General features: G+C 42.4%; 1 protein-coding gene across 3 annotated transcripts in view; it reads right to left on the bottom strand.

The window, feature by feature from the left end:
- Positions 1 to 449: 449 nt before the first annotated feature.
- Positions 450 to 27,978, bottom strand: part of mrpl1 (mitochondrial ribosomal protein L1) — a 66,277-nt gene continuing 38,748 nt past the window's right edge. For all 3 annotated transcript variants that reach the window (XM_073065196.1, XM_073065195.1, XM_073065194.1), the window contains exons 8-9: positions 4,811 to 4,892; positions 450 to 714 (exon numbers count right to left, since the gene is read on the bottom strand). In XM_073065196.1, the coding sequence (XP_072921297.1) occupies positions 602 to 714; positions 4,811 to 4,892 (195 nt within the window). In that variant the 3' untranslated portion in view covers positions 450 to 601. The remainder of the gene's footprint in view (positions 715 to 4,810; positions 4,893 to 27,978) is intronic.

Below are 27,978 nucleotides of genomic sequence, written 5' to 3'. Positions count from 1 at the left end.
TGAGAATAATGGAAGGATACTGAAGTCATAGAAACATTGCAACTAAGAAGAAATCATAAGATGTTTCAAATCTGCTCCACCTTTTAATGAAATTATGGTTATTCTGAATGAAACCTGAACTTTGCAACAATCAACAGAAAATCTTCAAACACTGGAACCAAAGTGAAACAGGAAAAAGTCAGTGAGAGCCATATCTGCTGAAAACCTGCTGACTAAGGCAGTGTTTTGTTTTAAGAGGACTATTCTGTAAGATTTTTAAAGTCTCAATTGGTTGCTACTTATGATAGTATAAAGTGATATTTCAATGTAGTATTTACATTGAATTTTGAAAATATTGGTTTTCTATTAGATTCTATGTGAAACTTAAACTGTGGGATCTTAAATGTACCAGCTATTGAGAGAAACCTGCCCACTGAGAAAGCTGAGGACTGAATCTGATAAAGCAAACAAGCCTTTTAAATAAACTTTAATAAGATGCACTTGACTCCTGTTCAGATATTTTTATATTCAGCTTATTAACTTATTACATATATAAATGTTTATTTCATCACAATATGCCATTGGTAGTTTGTACAAAAGTAGTTATTAATTAACCACAGTGCTACTGATTCTCTTCATCATTGTCTTCTGTTATTTGAGGCAAGAAAGGATCTACTTTAAACAACATAGATTCACTGGTTGCACTGCAAATAATTGCTCTTTCAACAAATGGACCTGAGAAAAGAGAGAAGTCAAATTAGCCAATGTTTATATTAAAAATAAAAATATAGATTGGAAATACAAAATAAGCCCAGGATCTGCAGCAACTCTTATGAAATATGTAATTTCTTTGTTTTTTAAAAAAAAATTGGTATTCAAAGTTTAAGTATCTAAAATGGTCATTGGTCATTGATAAAGGAACTTCCTTCTAACTTGTGAAGATATTAGTCCAAAAATTGAATTTGTATCTTACTTCAATAAATATCTTAGTTGGAAAAAAACAATTTCAAAAAGGCCCTTCAACTCTACAATGAAGCAGTACCTACTGCTTAGTGGCATGCAAATGAATTATATGCCTGTCGATGTATATTATGCACTTGTATACTGTGCCTATAAAAAGTATTCACCCTCTTGGAAGTTTTCATTTTTTATTGTTTTACAACACTGTGGATTTATTTTGGCTATTTTAAACACTGATCAACAGAAAAGACTCTTTTGTATCAAAGTGAAAACAAATTTCTACAAATTGGTCTAAATTTATTACAATTATTAAACAAAATAAATGATTGCATAATTAACACCCCCTTCAAGTCAGTAGTTAGTAGATGCACCTTCAGCAGCAATTACAGCCTTGAGTCTGTGTGGATAGGGCTCTATCAGCTCTGCACATCTGAAGACAGCAATTTTTCCCCATTCTTCTTTGTAAAACTGCTCAAACTCTGTCAGATTGCATGGGGATCATGAGTGAACAACCCATTTCACATCCAGCCACAAATTCTCAATTGGATTGAGGTCTGGACTCTGACTTCACCACACCAGGACAATAACATTTTTTAAGCCATTCTTGTATAGCTTTGGCCTTACGCTTGGGGTTATTGTTGCAGTTCTCTTGCAGACAGGTTTTCCTCCAGGATTTCCCTCTATTTTGCTGCATTCATTTTACCCTCTACCTTCACATGCCTTACAGGACCTGCTTCAATAAAGCATCTCCACAGTATGATGCAGCCACCACCACACTTATGCTAAACATAACATTTAGTTTCATGGCCAAAAAGCTCAATTTTGGTTTCTTCAAACTTCATAACCTTCTACCAGCTGACTTCAGAGGCTCCCATATGCCTTCTGGCAAACTCTAGCCAAGATTTCATGTGAGGTTTTTTCCAACAGTGGCTTTATCTTTGCCTTTCTCCCATAAAGCTGTGACTGGTGAAGCACCTGGGCAACAGTTGTACATCAAGTCTCTCCCATCTCAGCCACTGAAGCTTGTAACTCCTCCAGAGCTGTCATGGGTCTCTCAGTGGCCTCCTTCACTAGTCCCCTTCTTGCACGGTCACTCAGTTTTTGAGGACGGCCTGCTCTAGGCAGATTTACAGCTGTGCCATTCTCTTTCCATTTCCTGATGATTGACTTAACTGTACTCCAAGGGATATTCAGTGGAAATTTTCTAACTTGTGCTTTTCAATAACCTTTTAATGGAGTACTTGGAGTGATTTTTTTTTGTCTTCATGGTGTAGTTTTTGCCAGGATACTGACTCACCAACAGTTGAACCTTCCAGATACAGGTGTATTTTTACTACAATCAACTTAAACAGCTTGACTGTACACTAGTGATTTCCATTTAACTATGTGACTTCAAAAATCACTTGGCTGCACCAGTGATGAGTTGGTGTGTCATATTAAAGGGGGTTGTAAATACTTACATAATTAATTTGTGTTTTATATTTGTAATTAATTTAAATCACTTTGTAGAGATCTGTTTACATTTTTACACAGAAGAGTCTTTTTCTGCTGATCAGTGTCAAAAAGCCCAATTAAATCCACTGTGGTTCAATATTGTTAAAAAAAACTTCTAACGGGTGGGGGTTGGGTGAATACTCTTTATAGGCACTGTAAATTCAAAAGGGAATGCTGCACAGAAATCAAAGTGAAAGTTGTGAATTTTACCATCCTTTCTCCAGTTATTTTTTAAATATCATTCTTCTAATTATATCTAACTTAGCAAGGATAAAGAACTCAGAACCTTCCCTGCTCTTAATCAAAAAGCTTTGATTTCATTGTTTTTAAACTATCCAGATGGAGCACATTTTGAATTTATGCTCTCATTAGAGGATGTTAGAAATGAGGGCTCAACTGGTTTCTTCCATCTCTCACACACATGCAATGCATTAAGTGCACAAATGATCTTTATTAAGTTATTCATTATGTGCACAAAAGATCTTTTTATTTAGTTCAATCACAGTAAAGTATCCACCTGAATGTCCCTTCATCCTTTTGAGAATCTCAGGAAGACCAGTGATACCATACTAATTTCTTTTGCAAACCTCATAGTCAATGGCTGAAGAGATTCACTGACCTCACTTAATCTCGATGCAAGCTCCAGGTAAATTGCAACTACAACCTCAAGACCAACAAAAAAATTTTGTGTTTCCATAGTGCTCCCACAAATTGCATCAAACCTTCAATATTTATATAGATTTAGTACACACTGAATATCACATGGATGATATCTGGTGCATTTTTCCAAAAGACTTCAAAATCTCAATTTTGGTTTCTTCAAACCTCAATCTTTTTCCAGCTGACTTCAGAGGCTCCCACATGCCTTCTGACAAACTCTAGACAAGATTTCATGTGAGGTTTTTTTCCAACAGTGGCTTTCTCTTTGCCTTTCTCCCATAAAAAGAGTGGGAGTAAATGGGACCTTTTCAGAATGGCAGACAGTGACTAGTGGGGTACCGCAAGGCTCAGTGCTCGGACCCCAGTTGTTTACAATATATATTAATGATTTAGACGAGGGAATTAATTGCAGCATCTCCAAGTTTGCAGATGACACGAAGCTGGGTGGCGATGTTAGCTGTGAGGAGGATGCTAAGAGGATGTCGGGTGACTTGGATAGGTTAGGTGAGTGGGCAAGTTCATGGCAGATGCAATTTAATGTGGATAAATGTCAGGTTATCCACTTTGGTTGCAAGAACAGGAAAACAGATTATTATCTGAACCATGGCCAATTAGGAAAAGGGGAGATGCAACGAGACTTGGGTGTCATTGTACACCAGTCATTGAAGGTGGACATGCAGGTACAGCAGGCGGTGAAAAAGGCAAATGGTATGTTGGCATTCATAGCAAAAGGATTTGAGTACAGGAGCAGGGAGGTTCTACTGCAGTTGTAACAAGGCCTTGGTGAGACCACACCTAGAATATTGTGTGCAGTTTTGGTCCCCTAATCTGAGGAAAGACATTCTTGCCATAGAGGGAGTACAGAGAAGGTTTACCAGATTGATTCCTGGGATGACAGGACTTTCATATGAAGAAAGACTGGATCGACTAGGCTTATACTCACTGGAATTTAGAAGACTGAGGGGGATCTTATTGAAACGTATAAAATTCTAAAGGGATTGGACAGGCTAGATGCAGGAAGATTGTTTCCGATGTTGGGGAAGTCCAGAACGAGGGGTCACAGTTTAAGGATAAAGGGGAAGCCTTTTAGGACCGAGATGAGGAAAAACTTCTTCACACAGAGAGTGGTGAATCTGTGGAATTCTCTGCCACAGGAAACAGTTGAGGCCAGTTCATTGGCTATATTTAAGAGGAAGTTAGATATGGCCCTTGTGGTTAAAGGGATCAGGGGGTATGGAGAGAAAGCAGGTACAGGGTTCTGAGTTGGATGATCAGCCATGATCATACTGAATGGCGGTGCAGGCTCGAAGGGCCGAATGGCCTACTCCTGCACCTATTTTCTATGTTTCTATAAAGCTATGACTGGTGAAGGACCTGGGCAGCAGTTCTCCCATCTCAGCCATTGAAGCTTGTATCTCCTCCAGAGCTGTCATGGATCTCTTGGTGGCCTCCTTCACTAGTCCTTGCACGGTCACTCAGTTTTTGAGGACGGCCTGTTCTAGGCAGATTTACGGCTGTGCCATATTCTTTCCATTTCTTGATGATTGACTTAACTGTACTCCAAGGGATATTCAGTGGAAATTTTCTGACTTGTGCTTTTCAATAACCTTTCCATGGAGTTTCCAAAAGGTTTAATATCACTAGCATGTCTTGAATTTTGTTGTTCAAATGTAAAAATAATAAGTTACAAAAATGACACAGCAACATTATCACTCACCAAAACTGACTGGTCTCTGGGTACACACATCCTTGATGATTGTAGCAACATTAGCTGTAATGTGTTCTTTTGGCATATCCAGCTGAAAAGCAATTGAACAGCTAAGTACAGTATACAGCCAAGAATACCATCAACAGAAATACAATCAGAGTCATATAGGACTTAATGAATGCATAGCTTCACATCCCACAGATGTTGAACTTGTTGACTGTTGCTCACTTATGATTTTCCAGTCCACCCTCTGTTCATCTACCAGCTACCGGCTATCTTTCGATAGTATCTCTGCACAGCAATTGCTTAAATGCAAACTACTTCTCCCTGATGAAGTGCAGCAATTCTACCACTTGGTGGCATGCAGCTGAACTCTGTCTATGTGCCATACTCACATGCTTAAGTTCAGAAAGGAATCAAAGTGAAAGCTTATCAATTTTGCCCTCAATTCCAAAAGTGCAGGAGGGGTGGGCATGGGGTCAGCAGCCCCATCCCATAAAATCCCAGCTCTACAGAAGCTCCCTGGGCAAGGAAGGATCTCTGCTTAGAAGATGTATGAAGTTGTGATGTGGAGGCCCAATCAACCTTCAGCCCAGGACAGAGGACTCTGCGAGTTGCTGTTGGTGGCCCATGCCCCACTAGGGTGATGGGCTTAAGAAGAATTCCAACTCTCACCAATCCTCCTGTCATTGGAGCTAACTCAGAGGTGGGGGGGTGAACTGAGATCTTCCGTGTTCCTAACTTTAGGGATAATTAGCGTGGCTTTGTGCAGGGCAGGATGGGTGATGTTTTACACCAAAAGCTGCTGAGGGACTCAACACATCAGGCAGGATCTATAGAGGGAAATGGGCAGTTGACATGTCGGACAAACACCCTTTATCCAGATTGATGAAGTGTCTCAACCTGAGAAGTCAACTGTCTATTCCACTCCGAACAGATGCCGCCTGACCTGGTGAATTTCTCCTGATGCCTTGCAACTGCAGTCTCCCATGCCCAACTGAGTTTTTTTTGAGGAGGTGAAAAATTTGATTGACAGGGATGAGGCAATGGATGTTGTATGCATTGGCTTTACTAAAGTTTCAACAAGATCCCTCAAAGTGAGCTGATACAGATGATTACGGCACATAGTGACTTGGCCATAAAGTAGCAGAGATGTGTTAATCTGACTGGATGTCTGTGATCAGTGATCTGGTAAAGATCAGTGCCGGACTGCTTGCTTGTTTGTGTTATATACAACAATGTAGATGGTCTGATTAGTAAGCTTGCAGGAATTGGCAGTTGCGATTAGTGAGGAAGGTTTCAAATGATTCAGTAAAATGTAGACAAGCTGGAAATATGGGCAGAGAAATGTCAGATGGAATTTAATCTGAATAAGAGTGAGATTTTACACACTGGGGTGTCACAGTGAAGAGTATACAGTAACAAGTGGATTTTGGAGAGCTAATCCATAGTTCCATGAAAGCAGCAAGTGAAAGGGTGATAAAGGAGGTATATTGCATGCTTATAAAAGTCAGGAAGTCATAGTGTAACTATGTTAAGCTTTGTTTAGGCCATGTTTGTAGTGTCACGTACAATTACAGTTAAGCATTACAGAAAGAACGCAGAGCCTTTGAATAGGGTGCAGAAGAGGTTCACCAAGGTGCTGTCTGAATTGTTGAATGCAAGCTACAAGGAAAGAATGTATAAGCTTTGATTGCTTTCTCTAGCACACTGGTGACTATGGGACAAGCTGATCTAAGATTATGAAAGACACAGACATGCTAGATAGAGTCCTTACCCCTCCGTGAACATGCCAAATAATAGGGAGCACATCCATAAAGTGAGGTGATAAGTTTAAAGGACATTTATTTGACAAGTGTTTTCCCCCTTTTTTCACGAAGAATGGTAGATACTTGGTTCATACTGCCAGGGAAAGCTGAGGAAACAGATACAGTAAAACTTCAGCAGGACTAAGTCCTGCCAAAGAATTTCAGCCTGAAATGTCGACTGTACTCTTTTCCTAAATGCTGCCTGGCCTGCTGAGTTCCTCCAGCAATTTGTGTGCGTTGCTTGAATTTCCAGCATCTGCAGATTTTCTCTTGTTTGTTACCACACATCAGAGCCATTTAGGCAAGTACAAAGATAGTGAGCCATCAGACCTGTACATGTGTAGTACTGTTCTATGTTTATGTTAACTAGGGAGTCTTAACTTTTATATTAAAGAAAAATCCAGATATAGCACAAATCATTTCAAATTTATGCTATCAAAATGAAGATGTCATATCCAGGAAACATAACACTTCTCTAGATTTGTATCTCAAGACTGGATCAAATGCTGTTCAAGTTTACAATGATCAACAATCAATTTCAGTAAGACTGTACCAAAACTGCCATTGTTAAAAGTAGAGGTTTAACTATAGCAGTATAATTTTGCAGTAGATGTCCCTTAAGACACACAAATACTACTTCTGCTAAGTACACCAACTACAATTCATTCCCAGATGAAAACCCAATCTTACACAATACTCCTGATTTATTCATCCATTTTAAGAGTAATTTTTGAAAGCAGTTTAAACATTTTTAAAAGATTAGGCCCACTGTTTACACTATATTAATAACACCACATTTAATGTTATAATATTTTTGTTCAATTTATACACAAGAAATTTACTGCTACAAGATATGTGCATAAAAATGCACAGATAGAGCTTTTGCTTTTTAGCTTCAACCAATTAAAATATACTGCTAATGACCTGAGCATGAAATATTGAATGATTAACGTGAGTAAACTTGAGTTTGCTCCCATGTTTAAAGTGAGTCAGCCAAGGCAATTGTGGAGGTGTAGCGGTGTGCTACACGCAGCGCTGCAATAATGACACGGAGTCGGTGAGCTGCAGTTACAAAAAAGAGGTTTATTCAAACTTCGCGGCCTTGCTTTAAAGCCTTCCTGATCCCGCCCTCCCCAGGCGGGAATGCTGTAGGGGGCGCGTATTCACAGTCCCGTCCCGTGTGCGGGCTTTTCCCCTTGCTGGTGAAGCAGGCTTGGCGCCCTCTTTGGGACCTGCCTCAATGCCAGCGCGCGCCGCTTTGTGAGCCGGTTCGAGTGCGCTGGGAAGTGGGTTGTCACATAACCCCCCCACCCCCACCAGAACCGGCGATACACCCCCCAATGTCCACAGTCTGGGTCGGACTCTGTTTGGGAGGTCTGCCTCTGAGCCGCGGTGCCTGAATCTCGACCGGCTACGCCAAGTCCACATGGGCCGGTGTGAGTCGGTCCACCGTGAAAACCTCCTCTTTCCCCCCAATGTCCAGCACGAATGTGGACCCATTGTTTCTGATCACCATAAACGGCCCCTCATAGGGCCGCTGTAGCGGTGCGGGATGTCCGCCCCGTTGTACAAAAACGAACTTACAGTTTTGCAGGTCTCTGGGTACGCAGGTCGGGTTCTACCCATGCTGCGAAGTGGGTATGGGGGCCAGGTTACCGAGCCTCTCGCGTAGTCTGCCCAGGACTGCTGCGGGTTCTTCCTCTTGCCCCCTTGGGGCTGGTATGAACTCTCCTGGGACGACCAGGAGTGCGCTGTACACCAACTCAGCTGACGAAGTGTGCAGATCCTCTTTGGGTGCCGTGCGGATTCCGAGCAGGACCCAGGGGAGCTCGTCCACCCAGTTAGGCCCTTTGAGGCGGGCCATGAGAGCTGACTTCAGGTGATTGGAAACGTTCCACCAGTCCGTTCAACTGTGGGTGGTAGGCAGTTGTGTGGTGCAGCTGTGTCCCCAAAAGGCTGGCCATAGCTGACCACAGGCTGCAGGTGAACTGGGCGTCTCTGTCGGAGGTAATGTGGGCCAGTACACCAAAGCAAGATACCCAGGTGGCAATCAGTGCCCAGGCGCAAGATTCGGAGGTGGTGTCGGTGTCCCACAATAGTCAGGAGGTGCCACGCTCCTCGCGACACTGGCAGGGGGCCCACGATATCCACATGAATGTGGTCGAAATGCCAGCGGGTGGGGTGGAACTGCTGCGGCAGAGCTTTGGTGTGCCGCTGCACCTTGGCTGTTTGGCAGTGCATGTACGTTTTGGCCCATTCACTGACCTACTTGCGTAGTCCGTGCCAAACGAACCTGTTGGCTACCATCTGGATGGTTGTCCTGATGGAGGGGTGCGCTAAGTTGTGAATGGAGTTGAAAACGCACTGCCGCCAGGCTGCCGGAACGATGGGGCGGGGTTGGCCAGTGGTGATGTCACAGAGTAGGGTCCTCTCACCTGGGCCTATGGGGAGGTCCTGGAGCTGCAAACCGGAGATTGTAGTCCTGTAACTAGGGATCTCCTCGTCTGCCTGCTGTGCTTCCGCCAGTGCTTCATAGTCTACCCCCTGGGACAGTGCTTGGATGTTAGGGCTGGAGAGGGCGTCCGCCACGACATTGTCCTTTCCCGAGACATGCTGGACATCCGTTGTGTATTCGGAGATGTAGGACAGATGTCGCTGCTGGCGGGACGACCAGGGGTCGGATGCTTTCGTGAACGTAAAGGTAAGCGGTTTGTGTCCGTGAACGCGGTGAAAGGCCTACCTTCTAAGAAGTACCTGAAATGCCAGATTGCCAGGTATAGCGCCAACAGTTCCTGGTCGAAAGCACTGCATTTGAGCTCGGGTGGTTGCAGGTGTTTGCCAAAAAACGCCAGGGGTTCCCAGCGACCCTCGATGAGTTGTTCCAGCACTCCACCGACTGCCGTGTTGGATGCGTCCACTGTGAGGGCGGTAGGGACGTCCATTCTGGGGTGCACTAGCATCGCGGTGTTTGCCAAGGCTTCTTTCATTTTAATGAAAGCGGCGGCAGACTCCTCGTTCCAGGTAATGTCCTTGCCCTTACCCGACATCAGGGCGAACAAGGGGCGCATGATTCGGGCAGCTGAAGGGAGGAAGTGGTGGTAGAAATTCACCATACCCACGAATTCCTGAAGGCCTTTGATTGTGTTGGGTCAGGGGAAATGGCGGACCACATCTACCTTGGCGGGCAGAGGGGTTGCCCCGTCTTTAGTAATCCTGTGGCCCAGGAAGTCGATGGTGTCGAGCCCGAACTGGCATTTGGCCGGGTTGATTGTCAGGCCGTATTCATTCAGTCGGGCGTAGAGTTGACGGAGGTGGGACAGATGCTCCTGATGACTGCTGCTGGCTATGAGGATGTCGTCCAAATAGATGAAAGCGAAGTCCATCCAGGTCGCGTCCCACCTCGTCCATTAACCGCTGAAACGTCTGTGCGGCATTCTTCAGGCCAAACGGCATGCGGAGGAACTCAAAAAGGCCGAAAGGGGTGATGAGTGCCGTTTTGGGGACGTGGTCCGGATGCATCGGGATTTGATGGTATCCCCGGACGAGGTCTACCTTGGAGAAGATCTGTGCACCGTGCAGGTTTGCTGCAAAGTCCTGAATGTGCGGCACAGGGTAGCGGTCCGGTGTTGTAGCCTCGTTCAGCCTGCGGTAGTCGCCGCATGGTCTCCAGCCCCCTGTTGCTTTGGGCACCATGTGCAGGGGGGAGGCCCATGGGCTGTCGGACCGCCGTATGATCCCCAATTCCTCCATCCTCTTGAACTCTTCCTTCGCCAGTCGGAGCTTGTCCGGGGGAAGCCTTCGAGCACGGGCGTGGAGGGGTGGTCCATGTGTTGGGATGTGGTGTTGTACGCCGTGTCTGGGCATGGCTGCTGTGAACTGCGGTGCCAGAACCGATGGGAAATCCGCCAGGACTCTGGTGAAGTCATTGTTGGACAGCGTGATGGAGTCTCAGTGTGGGGCTGGCAACTGGGCTTCACCCAGGGAGAACGTCTGAAAGGTCTCGGCGTGGACCAGTCTCTTCCTGGGCAGGTCGACCAGTAGGCTGTGAGCTCGCGATAAATCCGCTCCCAGGAGCGGTTGGACTACGGCGGCCAGTGTGAAGTCCCACGTGAACCGGCTGGAGCCGAACTGTAGCCAGACCGTACGGGTGCCGTGGGTCCTTACTGTGCTGCCGTTCGCGGCCCTCAGGGTGGGACCCGGTTCTTTGTTGCGGGTGTCGTAACTCGTCGGAGGTAAGACGCTGATCTCGGCTCCGGTGTCGAACAAAAAGCAGCGTCCCGACTACTTGTCCCAGACATACAGGAGGCTATCCCGATGGCCAGCCGCCGTAGCCATCAGCGGCGGCTGGCCCTGGCATTTCCTGGGAACTTGCAGGGCAGGCTACAGCAGCGGGCTTCTGTGCCCCACCGCTGGTGGTAGAAGCACCATTGTTCGTTGGTCTCCTCACCCCTGCCTCTGAGGTTAGCGGGCTCTGCGGCCGGGCCTGGTCTGGTTTGCTGCTGGGAGCGTGGCCTGGTGATCTGTGCGATGGACACCCCACTCTCCTTCTTGGCTTTCCACAGCACGTCCGCCCGGGCTGCCACCTTCCGGGGGTCGCTGAAATCTGCGTCAGACAGCAGCAGGCATATGTCCTCGGGCAGCTGCTCTAGGAACGCCTGCTCAAACATGAGGCAGGGCTTGTGACCTCCAACCAGGGACAGCATCTCGTTCATCAAAGCCGACGGTGGCCTATCCCCCAAACCATCCAGCTGCAGTAAGCGGGCAGCTCGCTCGCGCCGTGAGAGTCCAAAAGTCCTTATGAGCAAGGCTTTGAATTCTGTGTATTTGCCATCCGCTGGGGGCGATTGTATGAACTCCTCAACCTGGGCGGCTGTCTCCTGGTTGAGGGAGCTCACCACATAGTAGTAACTTGTGGCATCCGAGGTTATCTGCCGAATGTGGAATTGGGCTTCTGCCTGCTGGAACCATAGGTGAGGTCGCAGCGTCCAGAAGCTTGGCAGTTTTAACAAAACTGCATGAACAGATGCAGCGTCGTTCATCTCCGGTCCAAATATCGTTTGTGCCGTCGGGGTCACCAATTGTAGCGGTGTGCTACACGCAGTGCTGCAATGACACGGAGTCGATGAGCTGCAGTTACAAAAAAGAGGTTTATTCAAACTTCGTGGCCTCGCTTTAAAGCCTTCCTGATCCCACCCTCCCCGGCGGAAATGCGTATTCACAGTCCCGTCCCGTGTGCGGGCTTTTCCCCTTGCTGGTGAAGCAGGCTTGGCGCCCTCTTTGGGACCGGCCTCAATGCCGGCGCACGCCGCTTTGTGAGCCGGTTCGTGTGCACTGGGAAGTGGGTCGCCACAGAGGTATAATTAGTCTGAACATGTTAAGGTTATAGGAATTCACAAGTGGTATCTGGATTTCTAATCATTGACACATTGCAAATGCATTAGTGAAGATATTAAGTAAAAACAAGGAAGTACTCAGTGATGATACCTCTCACAAGGAAAACAAGATGACAATTTCAAACTGTATTGAGAAGTTGGAAAAAAATTCAACAAATATTAACAGTGGATAGACCAAATCCTAGAATTATGGCCACCTTCATAATTCTGAAAAGAATTGCTATGAAGGGGAAAAAACTTGACTAGAACAAAGAAATTGAAAATCAACATAAACATGCAACATCGATTTGAAATGCATACGAGGTTCATTATTCTGAATATAAACTATAATGGGGTGCTACCTAACACTGATACAAGATAGGTATGAATAATTTTTTCAACATGTAATAGTGCCAGGAACAATCCGCTACTTACTAATACAGAAGGAGGAACAAGAATAAATATATTTCTCCATAAGTTCTCTATACATTTTTCTCATCCATGGCAAAGATGGATGAGAGGTTGAATGTGCCACTCCTTTTAATTCTTCTGTTCTTATGATTTGCATTAGAATGGATGATGCTAAAGATAAAAGCTGAACAGGAACATTTTCACTGGAAGTGTATATTTGACCATTTAAGATCTAAATCCTAATGCACATTACTACAATTATTTCCAGTATCAACAGGGGCAAACATCACAATCTGCCCTCACCCCATCCGCCAACCACCCCACTCAGGATAGGGTTCCCCTTGTCCTCACCTACCACCCCACCAACCTCCGGGTCCAACATATAATTCTCCGTAACTTCTGCCACCTCCAATGGGATCCCACTACCAAGCACATCTTTCCCTCCCCCCCTTTCTGCTTTCCGCAGGGATCTCTCCCTAAGAGACTCCATTGTCCATTCGTCCCCCCCATCTCTTCCCACTGATCTCCCTCCTGGCACTTATCCTTGTAAGCGGAACATATGATACACCTGCCCTTACACTTGCTCCCTCACCACCATTCAGAGCCCCAGACAGTCCTTCCAAGTGAGGCGACACTTCACCTGTGAGTCGGCTGGTGTGGTATACTGCGTCCAGTGCTCCTGGTGTGGCCTTTTATATATTGGTGAGACCCGACGCAGACTGGGAGACTATTTTGCTGAGCACCTACACTCTGTCCGCCAGAGAAAGCAGGATCTCCCAGTGGCCACACATTTTAATTCCACATCCCATTCCCATTCTGATGTGGCTATCCATGGCCTCCTCTACTGTCAAGATGAAGCCACACTCAGGTTGGAGGAACAACACCTTATATACCATCTGGGTAGCCTCCAACCTGATGGCATGAATATTGACTTCTCTAACTTCCATTAATGCCCCTCCTCCCCTTCTTACCTCATCCCTGATATATTTAGTTTCCCCCCTCCCCTTTTTATTTCTCTCTGCCCATCGCTGTTCTCCATCTCCCTGGTGCTCCCCTCCCCCTTTCCTTCTTCCTAGCCTCCCGTCCCATGATCCTTTCCCTTCTCCAGCTCTGTATCACTTTCGCCAATCACCTTTCCAGCTCTCCGCTCCATCCCACCCCCTCCGATCTTCTCCTAACATTTTGCATTTTCCCCTCCCCCTCCTACTTTCAAATCTCTTACTATCTTTCCTTTCGGTTAGTCCTGACGAAGGGTCTCAGCCCGAAACATTGACAGTGCTTCTTCCTATGGATGCTGCCTGGTCTGCTGTGTTCCACCAGCATTTTGTGTGTGTTGCTTGAATTTCCAGCATCTGCGGATTTCCTCGTATTTGCATCACAATACTTGGCTCGTTTAATAAAACTTCAATGGAACAGAAGCCGAAGCTACACATGAGTTGGAAGTCATGGTATTAAACTTATTTGTCATCTTGATTGTGATGGCATTGAATAAGAAAAATCATAAATACAAAACTTCTATAATATCAGCGGAGATATTTTAAAACCTGTTTATAGTGATTTGTGACTATTATAGTTGCAAAAATAAATGCACTTAAGTAACTTATTTTACCATGAAATTAACTAAAATTCATTAAGGTGAAAATACATAAATCCTGTTAATGTTTCTTCCTTGATCTTATTTATAAAATGCATTCTAATCCAAGGATTAGTAGAAAATATCGCAAATCAATTAGGAACCATAAACAGAAAAATTATCATTAATCCTCCATCCAAATCTTAAGACCCAAAATATTAAACTGGTTTGCTTTCTACAAATGTGAATTAAGTTATGTGTACTTCAGTTTCCATTATTTGCTGGTTCCTTTATCTTTGTTGGAGCTTTTAATCAACAAGGATCAAAGTAAATCAAATATAGCCTCATTAAAGATAATGAATCAGAATTTGCAAAGGGAATAAAAATCTATCAATTTTCACCACTATAAGTGGTAATACAACAACTCCTAGAGTGTACACATGTGCGGATAAGGACTGAAAGCAAACAGTAGTAGGCAGTGATTTCCTGCACCTGTGCAAGGTGCACTATTGTAACCTGTTTTACTGTAAACTGTAGAGATCAGTGAATTGATAAGATTTACAATGCATTCTCTCCATTGGAAAAAAAGTGCAATAATGTTTCTCTGTATTGAAGGAATTGTTACTGTAATTGCTCGAGGAACTCGGCAGGTCAGGCAGCATCTATGGAAATGAATAAACTGTCGATGTTTTGGGCTATTTTTATCTTTTTATATGCTGCCCGTTCTCCTCCTTGCAAAGATGCACAAGTCATCTTTCTTTGTGGGATAGTTCTGAGATGTACTGTATGTTGATATTATGGTATTTTAAATGATGAATGGATCCGGCCCAAAACGTCTGCCGACTGTTTATTCATTTCCCTAGATGCTGCTTGATCTGCTCAGTACTTCCAGCATTTGTGTATATTGATTTGGATTTCCAGCAAATTCAGACTTTCTCATGTTAATGGCAGTTGAATTTTATTGCTTGATAACCTCCTTGGATCTAAAATTAACCCACAAAAGCTATGCTGAATCTAATGGAAAGATATCCCCGGGGTGCCCGGGTTGGGGAGGTGGAGAGGATGAGCACCCCAGTCGGATAGACACAGGCAATGAACATACGACTATGAGCAAGCAGTGTGCATGTGGCAAAATCTGCAAGAATGATCGTGGCTTGAAGATCCACCAAGCAAGGATGAAGAGTCTGGCAGGAGCAGGAGCAGGAGCAGCACGATGTGCAGGTGTCCAACCTGGTGAGACGAAGGAGGTGCCAGGCCTGGAGTCACCCCATAGTGCCCGGAACCTCCAAGTGTTGCAAACTAATCCCTCTAACAGGAGGTAGATCAAATGGCCTGCAGCTAACATGACTTCACTGTGGAAGCAGTTTGACAAAGATGTCAACCAAATTCTGGAGGCAACGGCGAAGGGAGAGGTCAATAGGAAGCTACAAGCCGTGAAGCAACTGCCAGCAGGCTGGATGGAGAGCAAGGTGTCTCCCAGTGGAGGTTGGTTGCAGGGGACTTGCAGCCCAGCACCTTCAGCAATTTGGACATTGTGGGAGAGAGGAAGAGGAGAGCCATCCGTAGTACCACCGATGTGGCAGAGAGGGCCACAAGATGGCTGTGGCTCAAAAGAGGGGAGCCATGGAGTCCATCTGGACACAAGTTGGGATCTGATCAGCCCCGACTGGGTCACCTGGAGGAGGGTGTATGATGTTGAAAGACCCGAAACACCCAATAATTCCAGAAACATCACTGACGGTGTGTCCAGAGGCATCAGTAGATGTATGTACACAGCAAGTTTCATTTATGTAGGATTTGATTTCTTCTGATAATCATTTCAAAATTTCATAGCTTTTAACAACATTTTTCTCCAAGAGTTTGTCCTATTTCAGCTTGCACATTAAACATATTTGCACCAAGGAAATCTTTGTTTTGTAAATTTGAAATTAAATACTATACTTTTTACAGCCAGATTTTCAGCTAAGAATCTTTCAGCTTGATTGGTTGCAGGCAGATACATTCGGGACATTGAAGAAACTCTTAACTAAGCACTTCCGTGACAGAGAAAAAAAAATGTAGGGCTATGCAGGAGGCATGGGTTAAGTTGACCTTACGACCTTAAATTAGGTTAAAATGTTGGCACAAGATTGTGGGCTGAAAAAGGCCTGTACTGAGCTGTAATGTTTTGTTGATGTTCAGATTGCCCAATATCATTACAGCTGGTATGCAATAGTACTAATAACAAATTACATGGAGTATGAGGGGAAAAAAAACATAAAACATTGTGACAATTGGTTTCAGTGAACTGTAACCAGGAAGCCAAATCAAATCTGAAGAGCATCTTTTTCTGAAGCATCAGTCATCGAAGTAGCTCCATTGATATTTGATGTTTAAAGTTAAAGCTAATGGACACCAACATCTAACTTCATAAATAAAAACTTGGAAATAAAAATCAAAATACTTAAATCATTAAGATCCCAATGTACACTTTAGAATTAATCGTTCCAATAAGAGTGACTGTATCTTATTTAAATACATAAAATGATATAGATCATTCCACCAGTTCTAACAACTTCAGTGTTAAATAATGCACAAATAACTATAAAATTTATCTTATCAATATATGATGAAAAGGTGATAGAAATAATGGAAGTTACCTTCCATTTCATAAATAAATTACACAGTAACCAATTTTAATCTTAAACAGATTTCTGACAGTTTTTGATGTGGCTTAAAATTTTATTGTTAACCATGCTTACTTTGGACATTTTCTCTAATGAGTCTGCTCTGGGGGAAAAAGCGAGTTAAAATTAGATATAAATCATTACAAATTTTCCAAACAGATTCAGATTTTATGATTAAATAATGATATAAGTTGAATATAAAACCTTCAGGAAATGTACTCAGAAATCATTATTCCACAATCTACCAGTTAAGGTTACAAAGAATAATGTAATTTTTTTTTTACAAGCACAGAAGGTTCACAAGCAACATCCAGTTACATTACTAATTCATTATTTAAATAATTTCAGAACGCCCACGACACCAAGCCACCTTCTTGTTAAGAGTACACTGATCTTTATTGCTGTTTACGAGCCCATACCGAGAATGCAAAAGCTGCAGCAGTACTTCAACTTTATTTTTAGTTCTAGAAATGGAGTACAGTAGCATTAAGCATAACTGTCCCCTTCTTTCACACCCTCCCCCACAGTTTTTCCAAAATACATGTTCAATATTATCTGCTATGTTCTGAAACACACTCTCTCTGGAAGTTCCCCATACGGCACAGCTATTAGACAAACTTATCTCGAATTAAGAGTTCCCATTCGTTAAGCTTTGGTGACTTACATTTAAATAGGCCAGGTCAGTGAAAGATTACAAGCCAATTGATACACAGCCATAACGAACACACTCTCCAATAACCAAACACAACTTCTGCCCTTTGACCACAATTGTAACCGTAACTGCTAAAGGAAACACAAGTCAAAACACGAGTTTAGCTTATTTTCCACATAAATATTGTCTTGGTCACCCACAAGTTTCAAGAATTAAGATTATCAGACAAAAGCAGTGAAGATTTATGGCAACGTTGCCAGGACTCAAGGGATCAGGAACTTCTACAAATGTACCATGGGGAGCATTCTGACTGGCTACATCACAGTCTGATATGGTGGGGGTGGTGGAGGGAAAGACTACTGCACAAGATCGAAGTAAGTTGCAGAAACTTGTAAGTTTAGTCAGCTCTGTACTGGGGACCAGCCTCCATAGTATCCAAGACATTGTCAAGAAGCAGTGCCTTAGGCAGCGAGTCCATTCCCACCCAGGACACGCCCTCTTCTCATTGTCATCATATATATCACACTCACACAGTGATTCCGTGATTCTTTCTCCTCTTTATTTATCATGTATTTTATTGTACTGCTGCCGGAAAGGTAACTAATTTACAACATCTGTAAGTGATATTCAACCTGATTCTGATCATTCAATTATGAAGGGAGGCTGAACAAGCTAGGACTTTATTCTTCACAATGGAGGACACTCAGCCATGATCTCAAAGAAATGTATAAAATTATGAGGGCATAAATTCAGCAAATGTATACAGTCTTTATCCCAGGGTAGGGGAGTTTAAAACGACAGTTAGAAGGGAAAGTTTTAAGGGAGACCTGAGGGGCAAGATTTCCCACCAGAGGGTGGCCCATATATGAACTACTGAAATGTTTGAAGCAGTTATCTTAACACTTAAGAACACACTTGGACAGGTACATGGATAAGAAAAGTTTAGAGCGAAATGACCCTTGCTTAAATGGACCAGTTGGGCCATGAGACTCGTTTCCATTCTGTATAACCCAGTGACTCTAAAGCCTATTATCAAACACTGTAATTACATCAAGATGCAAGATTCATTTATTATCAAAGAATATATGTTATACAACCTTGAGATTTGCTAGTTCACAGGTAGACACAAGGCAAGAAACTCGAAAGAACCCATTTTAAAAAAAGAATAAAAATATAAATAAAAGACCAACCCTCGATGTGGTACAGAGGAAAAAAAGATAATAAAATCACGCAAACAATTGAAGCAAACAAGATGATTCTGAACTAAAATTCAGTCCGCAGATCTGCATCCTGGAGCAGCCCAAAGTAAGCTCAAAGCCTCAATGATCAGTTCATCATATTAGCAGGCACAGCAGCCGGAGCAATCTTCATAGCCGCAACGTCATGGAGATGACCGTCACAGAGAACAAACGAAATCTGCTCTTGTCCCTGATCCCGACACCCTGTCTTTTCAGTCTATCTGAGCCAGCATTTAAATTGACCCAACAACGTTCCTGCAAAAGGCTCTGCACTATGGAGAGGATTGAAGAGTGCAGAGGGTGAGTGAAATCGGCTCTCGTCTCCAATCTGGACCAGTGTGTAAATTGCCTAAACAGCGCATTGCACCTCGCACTAGGATCCAGGCACTGCTGCTATGAAAGGCTCCAGGATTAGACCATGCCGTCTGGTGACTTGCTCTAGGCCCCAATTACGCTGCCCAGTCCGAAGCCGCTCTCATGCTCTTCAAATCAGGTCAGAGCACAGAGCGATCCAACCTTGCACCTGGGCCAGAAGAACGAGCATCAGAACTTCTCTGCCAGGGATTCTGCCACACACCATCTCGGCTCATCCCCTGATCTCGCCCTGCCACCATTTACCCCTTCACAGTTTCTGTCGATAATTTAACACAATGTCCTCAGGAAAGGTATTTTTAATGATGTTTTTAGTCAGATTTCTTAGCTTTTTGACTACCAGAAGCTGTTGCAAATGTTTGATAGCACTATCTTAACCGGAACATTATACCAAATTCCAAAGTAAATATATTAAAGTATAAAAATGTGGTCTAATTAATATTTCAGATACATCTGAATAATCTTTTTATATATATTGCTTGATTAAGCATTTGTTTTTTTTTGTTTTGTTTTTTTTAATTTTTTTATTAGTTTTTCAAAACATTTTACAAAATTAAAAACCCCAAATCCCAATGAGGAGCATTAATACAGTGCAAGATTAAGCATACAATAACAATATGCTACAAAGGAAGAGAGTTTAACAAAAAAGCACCTAAATTGAAGACAAGTGAGCTTAGTGTCCTCCCCAAGCCCCACAACACAAGAAAAAAACAACAACTCCAGACCAACCACCACACAGTATAAAGAGTATAAGTCCGGACAGTCAAACTCCCAGACTGTAAATACACTTAGTAACAGAGGATAATAATGCCTACTACCAGAAAAAAAAAGGAGCTGAAAGCAAGGGACCGAAAAGAAGAAAAAAAATGAAAAAAAAACCCTAGTCAAGAGGAAGGTTATGAAAGTACTCGATAAAAGGTCCTCAGACCTTATGGAACTTTAGATCCGAATTCAGAACTGAATAATGAATTTTTTCGAGGTCCAAGCAGGCCATAATGTCGTTAAGCCATTGCGCATGAGTGGGCGGGGCAACATCTCTCCATCTAAGGAGGATCAAGCGTCTCGCCAGGAGAGAGGCAAAGGATAGTATTTGGCATTTGGTCGGACCCAGACATAAATCTGTCTCGCCCCAAAAACCGAACAGAGCAATTAAGGGGTTAGGTTCTAGATGCTGATTCAGAATACCCGATAATAAGCATTTGTTTAAATAATTATGTGTTATATATAAAAAAATACATTAATTGCATAAGTCACCAGGCTACAACATGGGGCCTCACTTAAAGAAGAAGCCAGATCCATATTCCCTGACTCCCGTGTCATCATTTGAATTAGTTTAATGTTTTCAAGTTACAAAACATAACAGTACATGTGACCATGTACTACTTTGAGATTCATTTTCCTGCAAGCATTCCCAGAACAGAGGAATACAATAAAATCAGTGAAAAATTACAAAGACAAACAACCAACATAGAAAATAAGGCAAACTGTAAATAAAATAAGTAAATAATTAAACAAACAAACAAACAGCATTAAGAACATGATTTGTAGATTTCTTTAAAGTGAGTCCTCATAGGTTGTGGAACCAGTTTGGTGTTGAGGCAAGTGAAGTTATCCATGCTGGTTCAGGAGCCCTGAACTTTGAACAGTAAAACTGTTCCAAAACCTGGTGGTATGGGACCCAAGGCTCCTGTACTGCCTGCCTGATGATAGTAGCAAGAAGAGGGCATAGCCTGGATGGTGGGGGCGGGGGGTCCAGGATGATGGATGCTGCTTTCTTGTGGGAATGCTTCTAGTAGATGGGCTCATTGGTGGGGAGGGCTTTATCTGTGATGGAGTGGACTCTGTCTACCACTTTCTGGCCTTTTCATTCATGTTTCTATACCAGGCCATGATGCAACCAGTCAAGATACTCTGTACTGTGTATCTATAAAACTCATGTGATTATATTATTCCAAGATTAGTGTGAATCATTCTGAGCAGTTAATCTGCAATCAAATAGCCATAATTATTACTAGGCTTAACTATTACTACATTAAGTATACCCATTTGCACACCAAGTTGTTGTAAACTTCTTGCAAAAACTGGTACTACATGAAAGCTACATTGATCTATACATGCATAATTATCATTGCTATGAAGTTTATTGAAGTGGAATAATGATTAATTGCTAGCAAACATTTAAAATACCATAAACACAAGAGATTCTGCAAATGCTGGAAATCCAGAGCAACACACAAAGTGCTGGAGGAACTCAGCAAGTCAAGCAACATCTATGAAAAATGAATAAACAGCTGAGATAAGTTTTGGGCAGAGACCCTTCATCATATAAAATACAATATCATCAACATATATCTCAGAAGTTCTCCACAGGGAAAGATGCCTTGAGCATCTTTGCAGGGAGGAAAACTAACAGAATGTAAAAAGATAAAAATATTAAAAAGGATAGCAAACACGGCTGAAGGAATTTTAAGCTGTTTTTGAAATAAACTAGCAGGCAAAGTAATTAACATTTTAATGTGTTGCTGTTGACCAAATATTCAGTTACATTTTCTTCTAATTGTACACAATGGAGCCTTGATTTATGAAGTATTCAACCCTACATGGTAGCTCTCCCCACACACAAATGTCAAAAATTTGAATATTACAGTATCAAAGTAGATTTATTATCTATATATCTATCATATTCTAGTCTGAAATTCATTTTCTTGCAGACATTCACAGAAGTATAACAGAATCAATGAAAAAACTACTCAAATACTGACAAATAATTTATGTGTGAAAGAAAAACTGTGCAAATACAGTCAGCCCTCCTTATCCGCGGGTTCCGCATGCACGGATTCAACCAACCGCGGATCGAGCAAACCCAGAAGTTCTCTCTCCAGCACTCGTTGTTCAAGCATGCACAGACTTATTTTCTTGTCATTATTCCCTAAACAATACAGTATAACAACTATCTACATAGCATTTGCATCGTATTAGGTATTACATGTAATCTAGAGATGATTGAAAGTATACGGGAGGATGTGCGTAGGTTATATGCAAATACAACGCCATTTTATATAAGGGACTTGAGCATCTACGTTTTTTGGTATCCGCAAGGAGGTGTCCCAGAACCAACCCCTCCCCCCCGCCTTCTGCAGATGAGGAGGACCAACTGTAGAAAAAAAAACAAATAACAACAACAGTAAAAATAAATAAATAATACTGAGAACATGAGCGGGAAAGTTCTTAAAAGGGAGCCCATAGGTTGTGGATTCAGTTCAGTGTTGAGGCAATTGAAGTTACCTTTGCTGGTTCAGAAGCCTGATGATTTAAGGGTAATAACTGTCCTTGAATCTGGTGACATGGGTCCTAAGGCTCCTGGACCTCCTTCCTGATGGCAGCAGAAGATAGTGTTGTATATTTAATATATCAGTAATATTTGAGTAATATTGAGCATTCTTTGCTGTTTAAATAATTCATTATGTGTGCCCCTCACTTAAAGTAAAAACAAACTAAGACCAATTCTCTTGGGCTCCCATCTTTTTTCTTGCAATTAATTTAATGTTTTGGAGTTCACAAGACATAACAGTGACACTGAGGTATTTTTAAAATTAATCCGAGACGACTATCTAACTGCTCAAGTACAGTGAGATGTTTGAGTTTAAAGAAAAGGCAGAAAATGGAAGAATTCATGGGTTCATAAACAGTGAGTACTGGGTGATGATGATGATGATGATGATGATAATAATAAATAAAGAGCAAAAGTGGCTGGTTTCCATCAGAAAAAAAAAGAGATTTGATTGCTCAATGGATAACTGGATCATGTATACTCAGATAATGAGCAATATTTTAAAGCAAATAAAATAGCCAATGAGAAATGAGTGCCAATTTTGTTGAGTACATTGTATTTAAAGGCATAGTTAGCTTTGAAATTTGGTTGTTTCAACCAAACTAGCTCAAATGTCTTGCAAGAGGACTCCTAAGTCCCTCTGCACCGCTGATGTTTAAACCTATAGTCCACACTATTGTTCCTTTTACCAAAATGCATTATCATACATTTCCCAACACTGTATTCCCTCTGCCCATTTTTTTAACATTCTTCCAGTTTGTCTAAGTCCTGCTGCAATCTCATTGCTGCCTCAGCACACCCTGCCTTCATATCATTCACAAACTTTGCCGCAAAGGCATCAATTCCATTATCCAAATCATTGACAAACAACGTGAAAAGTAGCGGACCAAATATTGACCCCTGAGGAACTGGCAGCCAACCAGAAAAGACTCCCTTTATTCCCACTCGCTGCCTCCTGCCATCCACTGCCTCTCCTTTGTTCATCCCGCTTGTTACTTCCTTGAAGTACTCTAACACATTTGCCAAGCAAGATTTCTTTGGGTTTGGTTGGTGCGGCTGTAAAGAAACCCAATTTCCCCTCGGGATCAATAAAGCATGACTGTCTGTCCTTCACAGAAACCATGCTGACTTTGATTTATTTTATCATTAGTCTCCAAGTTCCCTGAAACCTCATCCTTAATAATAGACTCCAATACTTTCCCAGCTGAGGCTAACTGGCCTACCTTCTTAAAGACTGGAGTGATATCTGTAATCTTCCAGTCCTCTGGGACCATGCCAGAATCAAGTGATTCTTGAAAGATCATGACCAATACATCCATTATCACTTCAGCAACCTCTCTCAGGACTCTGGGATGTCGTCCAGTTGGTCCAAATGACTTATCTCCCTTAAAAACTTTGTTTGCATAGCACTTTTTCCTTTATAATAGCAATGGCACTCACTCTTGTTCCCTGACACTCATGGATATTTTGCACACTGCTAGTGTCTTCCATAGTGAAGACTGATACAATGTACCCATAAAATTCATCTTTCCTTTTACGCTTTAACTGAAAAAACTTTTGGCTAGTGGCTAGTTTGCCCTCATTTAATCTTTTCCCTTCTTATAGCTTTTTAGCTGCCTTTTGTTGAATCTAAAAAGCTTCCCAATCATCCACCTTCCCACTCACTTTTGCTACCTTATATGCTCTTTCCTTGGCTTTTACGCAGTCCTTAACTTCCCTTGTTAGCCACGGTTGCCTACCCCCGCCATCTGAGAAAAACAACTTCTGTCTGACATATCTACCTTGCACCTTGTGAACTATTCCCAGAAACCTCAGCCATCTCTGCTCTGATGTCAGGCCCATCAATATCCTCCTCCAATCCACCTGGGTAAGCTCCTCTCTCATGCCCCTGTAATTCTCTTTATTCCATTGTAATACTGATACATGTGACTTGTGCTTCTCCCTCTCAAACTGCAGCATGAATTCAATTATATTATGATCACTGCTTCCTTAGGGTTCCTATAATAAGCTCCCTAATAAGATCTGGGTTATTACACAAGACCCAATCTAAGATAGCCTTTCCCTGAAGCTATCTATAAGCATTCAACAAATTTCCTCTCCTGTGATATCCAACACCAACATGATTTTCCCAATCCCCTTGCATATTGAGGTCCCAGATAACAATTGAGATTACCTTATTATATGCCTTTGCCAGTTCCTTTTGCAATCTCAACCCCACATCTGATCTGCAGTACCCAAAGTTCTTGGGAGTCCAACATTGTCTTGCAGTGGTAAAAAACACATTTAACAATTTTTTTAAAAAAACATCATTGGTTGGCCCCCAGTAGGCCCATGCATTCAAATGTGCCACCATCTTATCAGAACGTATAAAGTTAAGTTGCAGTTTCAAACAGAGCACAAAACTCCACACCATTGATGAAAAATCTAATGATGATGAGAGTGACGCAGGACTGAGTAGCCTTGAGATTTGAAATATGCAAGCTAACAACACTCAAGCAATAAGGCTTACACCAGATGTGAACAGCAAATTAATTAAAATGGAATTGGACACTGGTTCAGCTGTTTCAATTATTGCACACAATTAATTTGAATGATATTTCAAAGATACTGAACTGAAGCCTGCAGATATCCAACTTATACTGGAGAAAAGATAATTCCTGTGGGGATGACATTCATAACAGCCACAACTATTTCCATGCTGTACACCATGAACAGTTGCTCAACAGAGGGCAAAAAGGTGTTGGTGTCAACCTTTGCACTTCTGGTTGGAAAGCATATTGGATGAAGGAAGGACCATGCTGTTCAAAGGAATCATGAAAGTGACAAAAGCAGTAGTATCTGAGAAAGTGTCTGAAATGTTAATTAAGTTGTAACTTGCAAAATGTTTTAAGCTGGAAGAGAGTTCAAGGAGCTTCAGGAGAGTTGCAAGCTGCTTGTAAAAGTAGATGCTAAGACCAAAGCCCAGCTGGATGAATAGAAGGCCAAAAAGAAAGGAATGAATGGAGATACGAAAATAGAGGATTTGTCAGATGTTGTGGAGGAAACCAAAAGCAGAGATCAGATCGTCAAGGGAGCAATAGAAAGATTAATAGAAGAAGACTTCACTGAATTAAACTGCATCTTCCAAAGATCAAGATGCGCAAACTAGAAAGAATAAAAAGGAAAAGAAAGAGGAGGACATAAGCACATGGAAATAAAAGAGGATAAACAAGACCTAATTTTTCAAAAAGGTGAGAAAAAGTCAACAAGGTATCCAGAACAGTCAGAACCACTTCCTGCAGTCTCAGAGTCAACTCTTACAACCACCACGGAGAAGGCCTCAGCACCTGAAATAGTCTCACAGCCACAAGTCTCTCATGCCAAGCAGAGTGACCTCTCTTGTCAGAAGACATCTTCCCATAAAAATAAGAAATCTTCCACAGTGTTTAAGCTTCAGGCCTGAATGGGACCATACTGTGGATGTCTGTATAGTAGTTGTATTATTACTGTGTATGCATATTGTTGAGATGCATTCTGTATTGAGTTGGAATTTATAGCAATGCCAGAAGGCGCATTGTGTAGTTAATATTTCAGTAATATTGGAGGAATTTTGTAAATATATAGTTTAATTAAGCATTCTTCACTGTTCAAATAATTCATTATGGTTATATGTATGAAGTACTTGAATTGCATACTTCACCACGCCACTGTGTCATATGCACATGTCTTGCTTAAATAAAAACAAACTGAGACTCATTCTCTTGGGGTTCCATCTTTTTCTTGCAATTGGTTTAATATGTTGGAGTTCAAGTTTAATTGTCATTCAACCATACACGAATACCTATAAACATACAAGATACCAAGCACACACAAGATATCAGTAAAATAGTCACACAAAAGAGACAGACAAAACTCTGAAGCTATAAATGTTGCAGTGGTCTGAGGTCAAACACAATATATGTGATGATGGACGCTGCTTTCTTGTGGCAGCGCTCTTTGTAGATGTGTTCAATGGTGGGGACAACTTTTACTGTGAAGAACTGAGCTGTATCTACTGCTTTTTGTAGGCTTTTCCATACCACGCTGTGACGCAACCAGTCAAGATATTCTACACTGTCCAACTATAGAAGTTTGACAAAGTTTTGGATAACATGTCAAATCTGCACACACTTCCAAGAAAGTAGAGGCGATGCCGTGCCTTCTTTGTCATGGAACTTGTGTGCTGATCCAGTGCAGACACTCCAAAATGATAACCGCTAGGAATTCCAAATTATTGACCCTCTCCACCTCCAATCCCCTATTGAGTACTGGCTAATAGACTTCCAATTTCTTCCTCCTGTAGTCCATAATCAGCTCTTTGGTTTTGCTGACACTGAGTGAAAGGTTATTGTGACTTCATTCAACCAGATTTTCAATCTCTCTTCTTTCTGCTGATTTGTCACCACCTTTGATTTAGACAACAACAGTTTAACAAACTTAAATATAGCACTGGAGCTGTCCTTAGCCACACAATGATAGTCATAGAGTAAGGCAGGAGGCTAAGCACGCAGCCTCGTGGTACACCTATGCCACTGGTTCCTGCAGAGATACTACAAGACCATAAGATACAGGAGCAGAAGTAGGCCATTCCGCCCATTGAGTCTGCTCCACCATTCAATCATGGGCTATCCAGTTCTTCCAGTCATCCCCATTGCCCTGTCTTATCCCCACACCCTTTGACGCCCTGGCTAATCAAGAACCTATCTATCTCTGCCTTAAATGCAGCCAATGATTTGGACTGCACAGCCGCTCGCGGCAACAAATTCCACAGGTTTACCACCCTCTGAATAAAGTAATGTCTCCACATCTCTGTTCTAAATGGACATTTTTCAATATTGAAGTCGTGCCCTCTTGTCCTAGAATCCCCTATCATGGGAAATAAATTCCCCATATCTAATCAGTTCAGGCCTTTAACATTTGGAATATTTCTATGAGATCCCCCCCTCATTCTCCTGAACTCCAGGGAATACAACCCAAAAGCTGCCAGACGTTCCTCATACAATGCCAGAATCTATAGATTCTTGAAACTGTTAATGCCGCCACAATCTCTCCAACTACTTCCTTCAGAACCCGAGGGTGCATTCCATCAGGTCCAGGAAATTTATCCGCCCTCAGACTATTAAGCTTCCTGAGCACCTTCTCAGTTGTAATTTTCATTGCACATACTTCATTTCCCTGACACCCCTGAATGCCTAGTATAATGCAGATGTCTTCCACTGTGAACACTGATGCAAAATATGCATTCAGTTCTTCTGCCATCTCTGCGTCTCTCATTACAATAGCTCCAGCGTCATTTTCTATTGGTCCTATGTCTACCCTCTACTCTCTTTTACCCTTTATATACTTAAAAAAGCTTTTAGTATCTTCTTTGATATTAGTCGCCAGCTTCAGTTCATAATTCATCTTCTCCTTCCTGATGGCCTTCTTAGTTTCCTTCTGCAGGTTTTTAAAAAAACTTCCCAATCCTCTATCTTCCCACTAGCTTTGGCTTCCTTGTATGCCCTCTCTTCTGTTTTAACTTTGGCTCTGACTTCACTTGTCAGCCACCGTAGTGTCCTACTTACATTCAAAAATTTCTTATTTGGAATATATCTGTCTTGCACTTCCCTCATTATTCACAGAAACTCCAGCCATTGCTGCTCTGCTGTCCTTCCTGCTAGTGTGCCTTTCCAGTCAACTTTGGCCAGTTCCCCTCTCACACCAATGTAATTTCCTTTATTCCACTGGAATACCGAC

The sequence above is a fragment of the Hemitrygon akajei genome, chromosome 13, assembly GCF_048418815.1.
Source record: "Hemitrygon akajei chromosome 13, sHemAka1.3, whole genome shotgun sequence".
Lineage (NCBI taxonomy): Eukaryota > Metazoa > Chordata > Chondrichthyes > Myliobatiformes > Dasyatidae > Hemitrygon > Hemitrygon akajei.
Note: the sequence above shows the minus strand (reverse complement) of the source record. Positions and strands in the feature narration are given on the sequence as shown.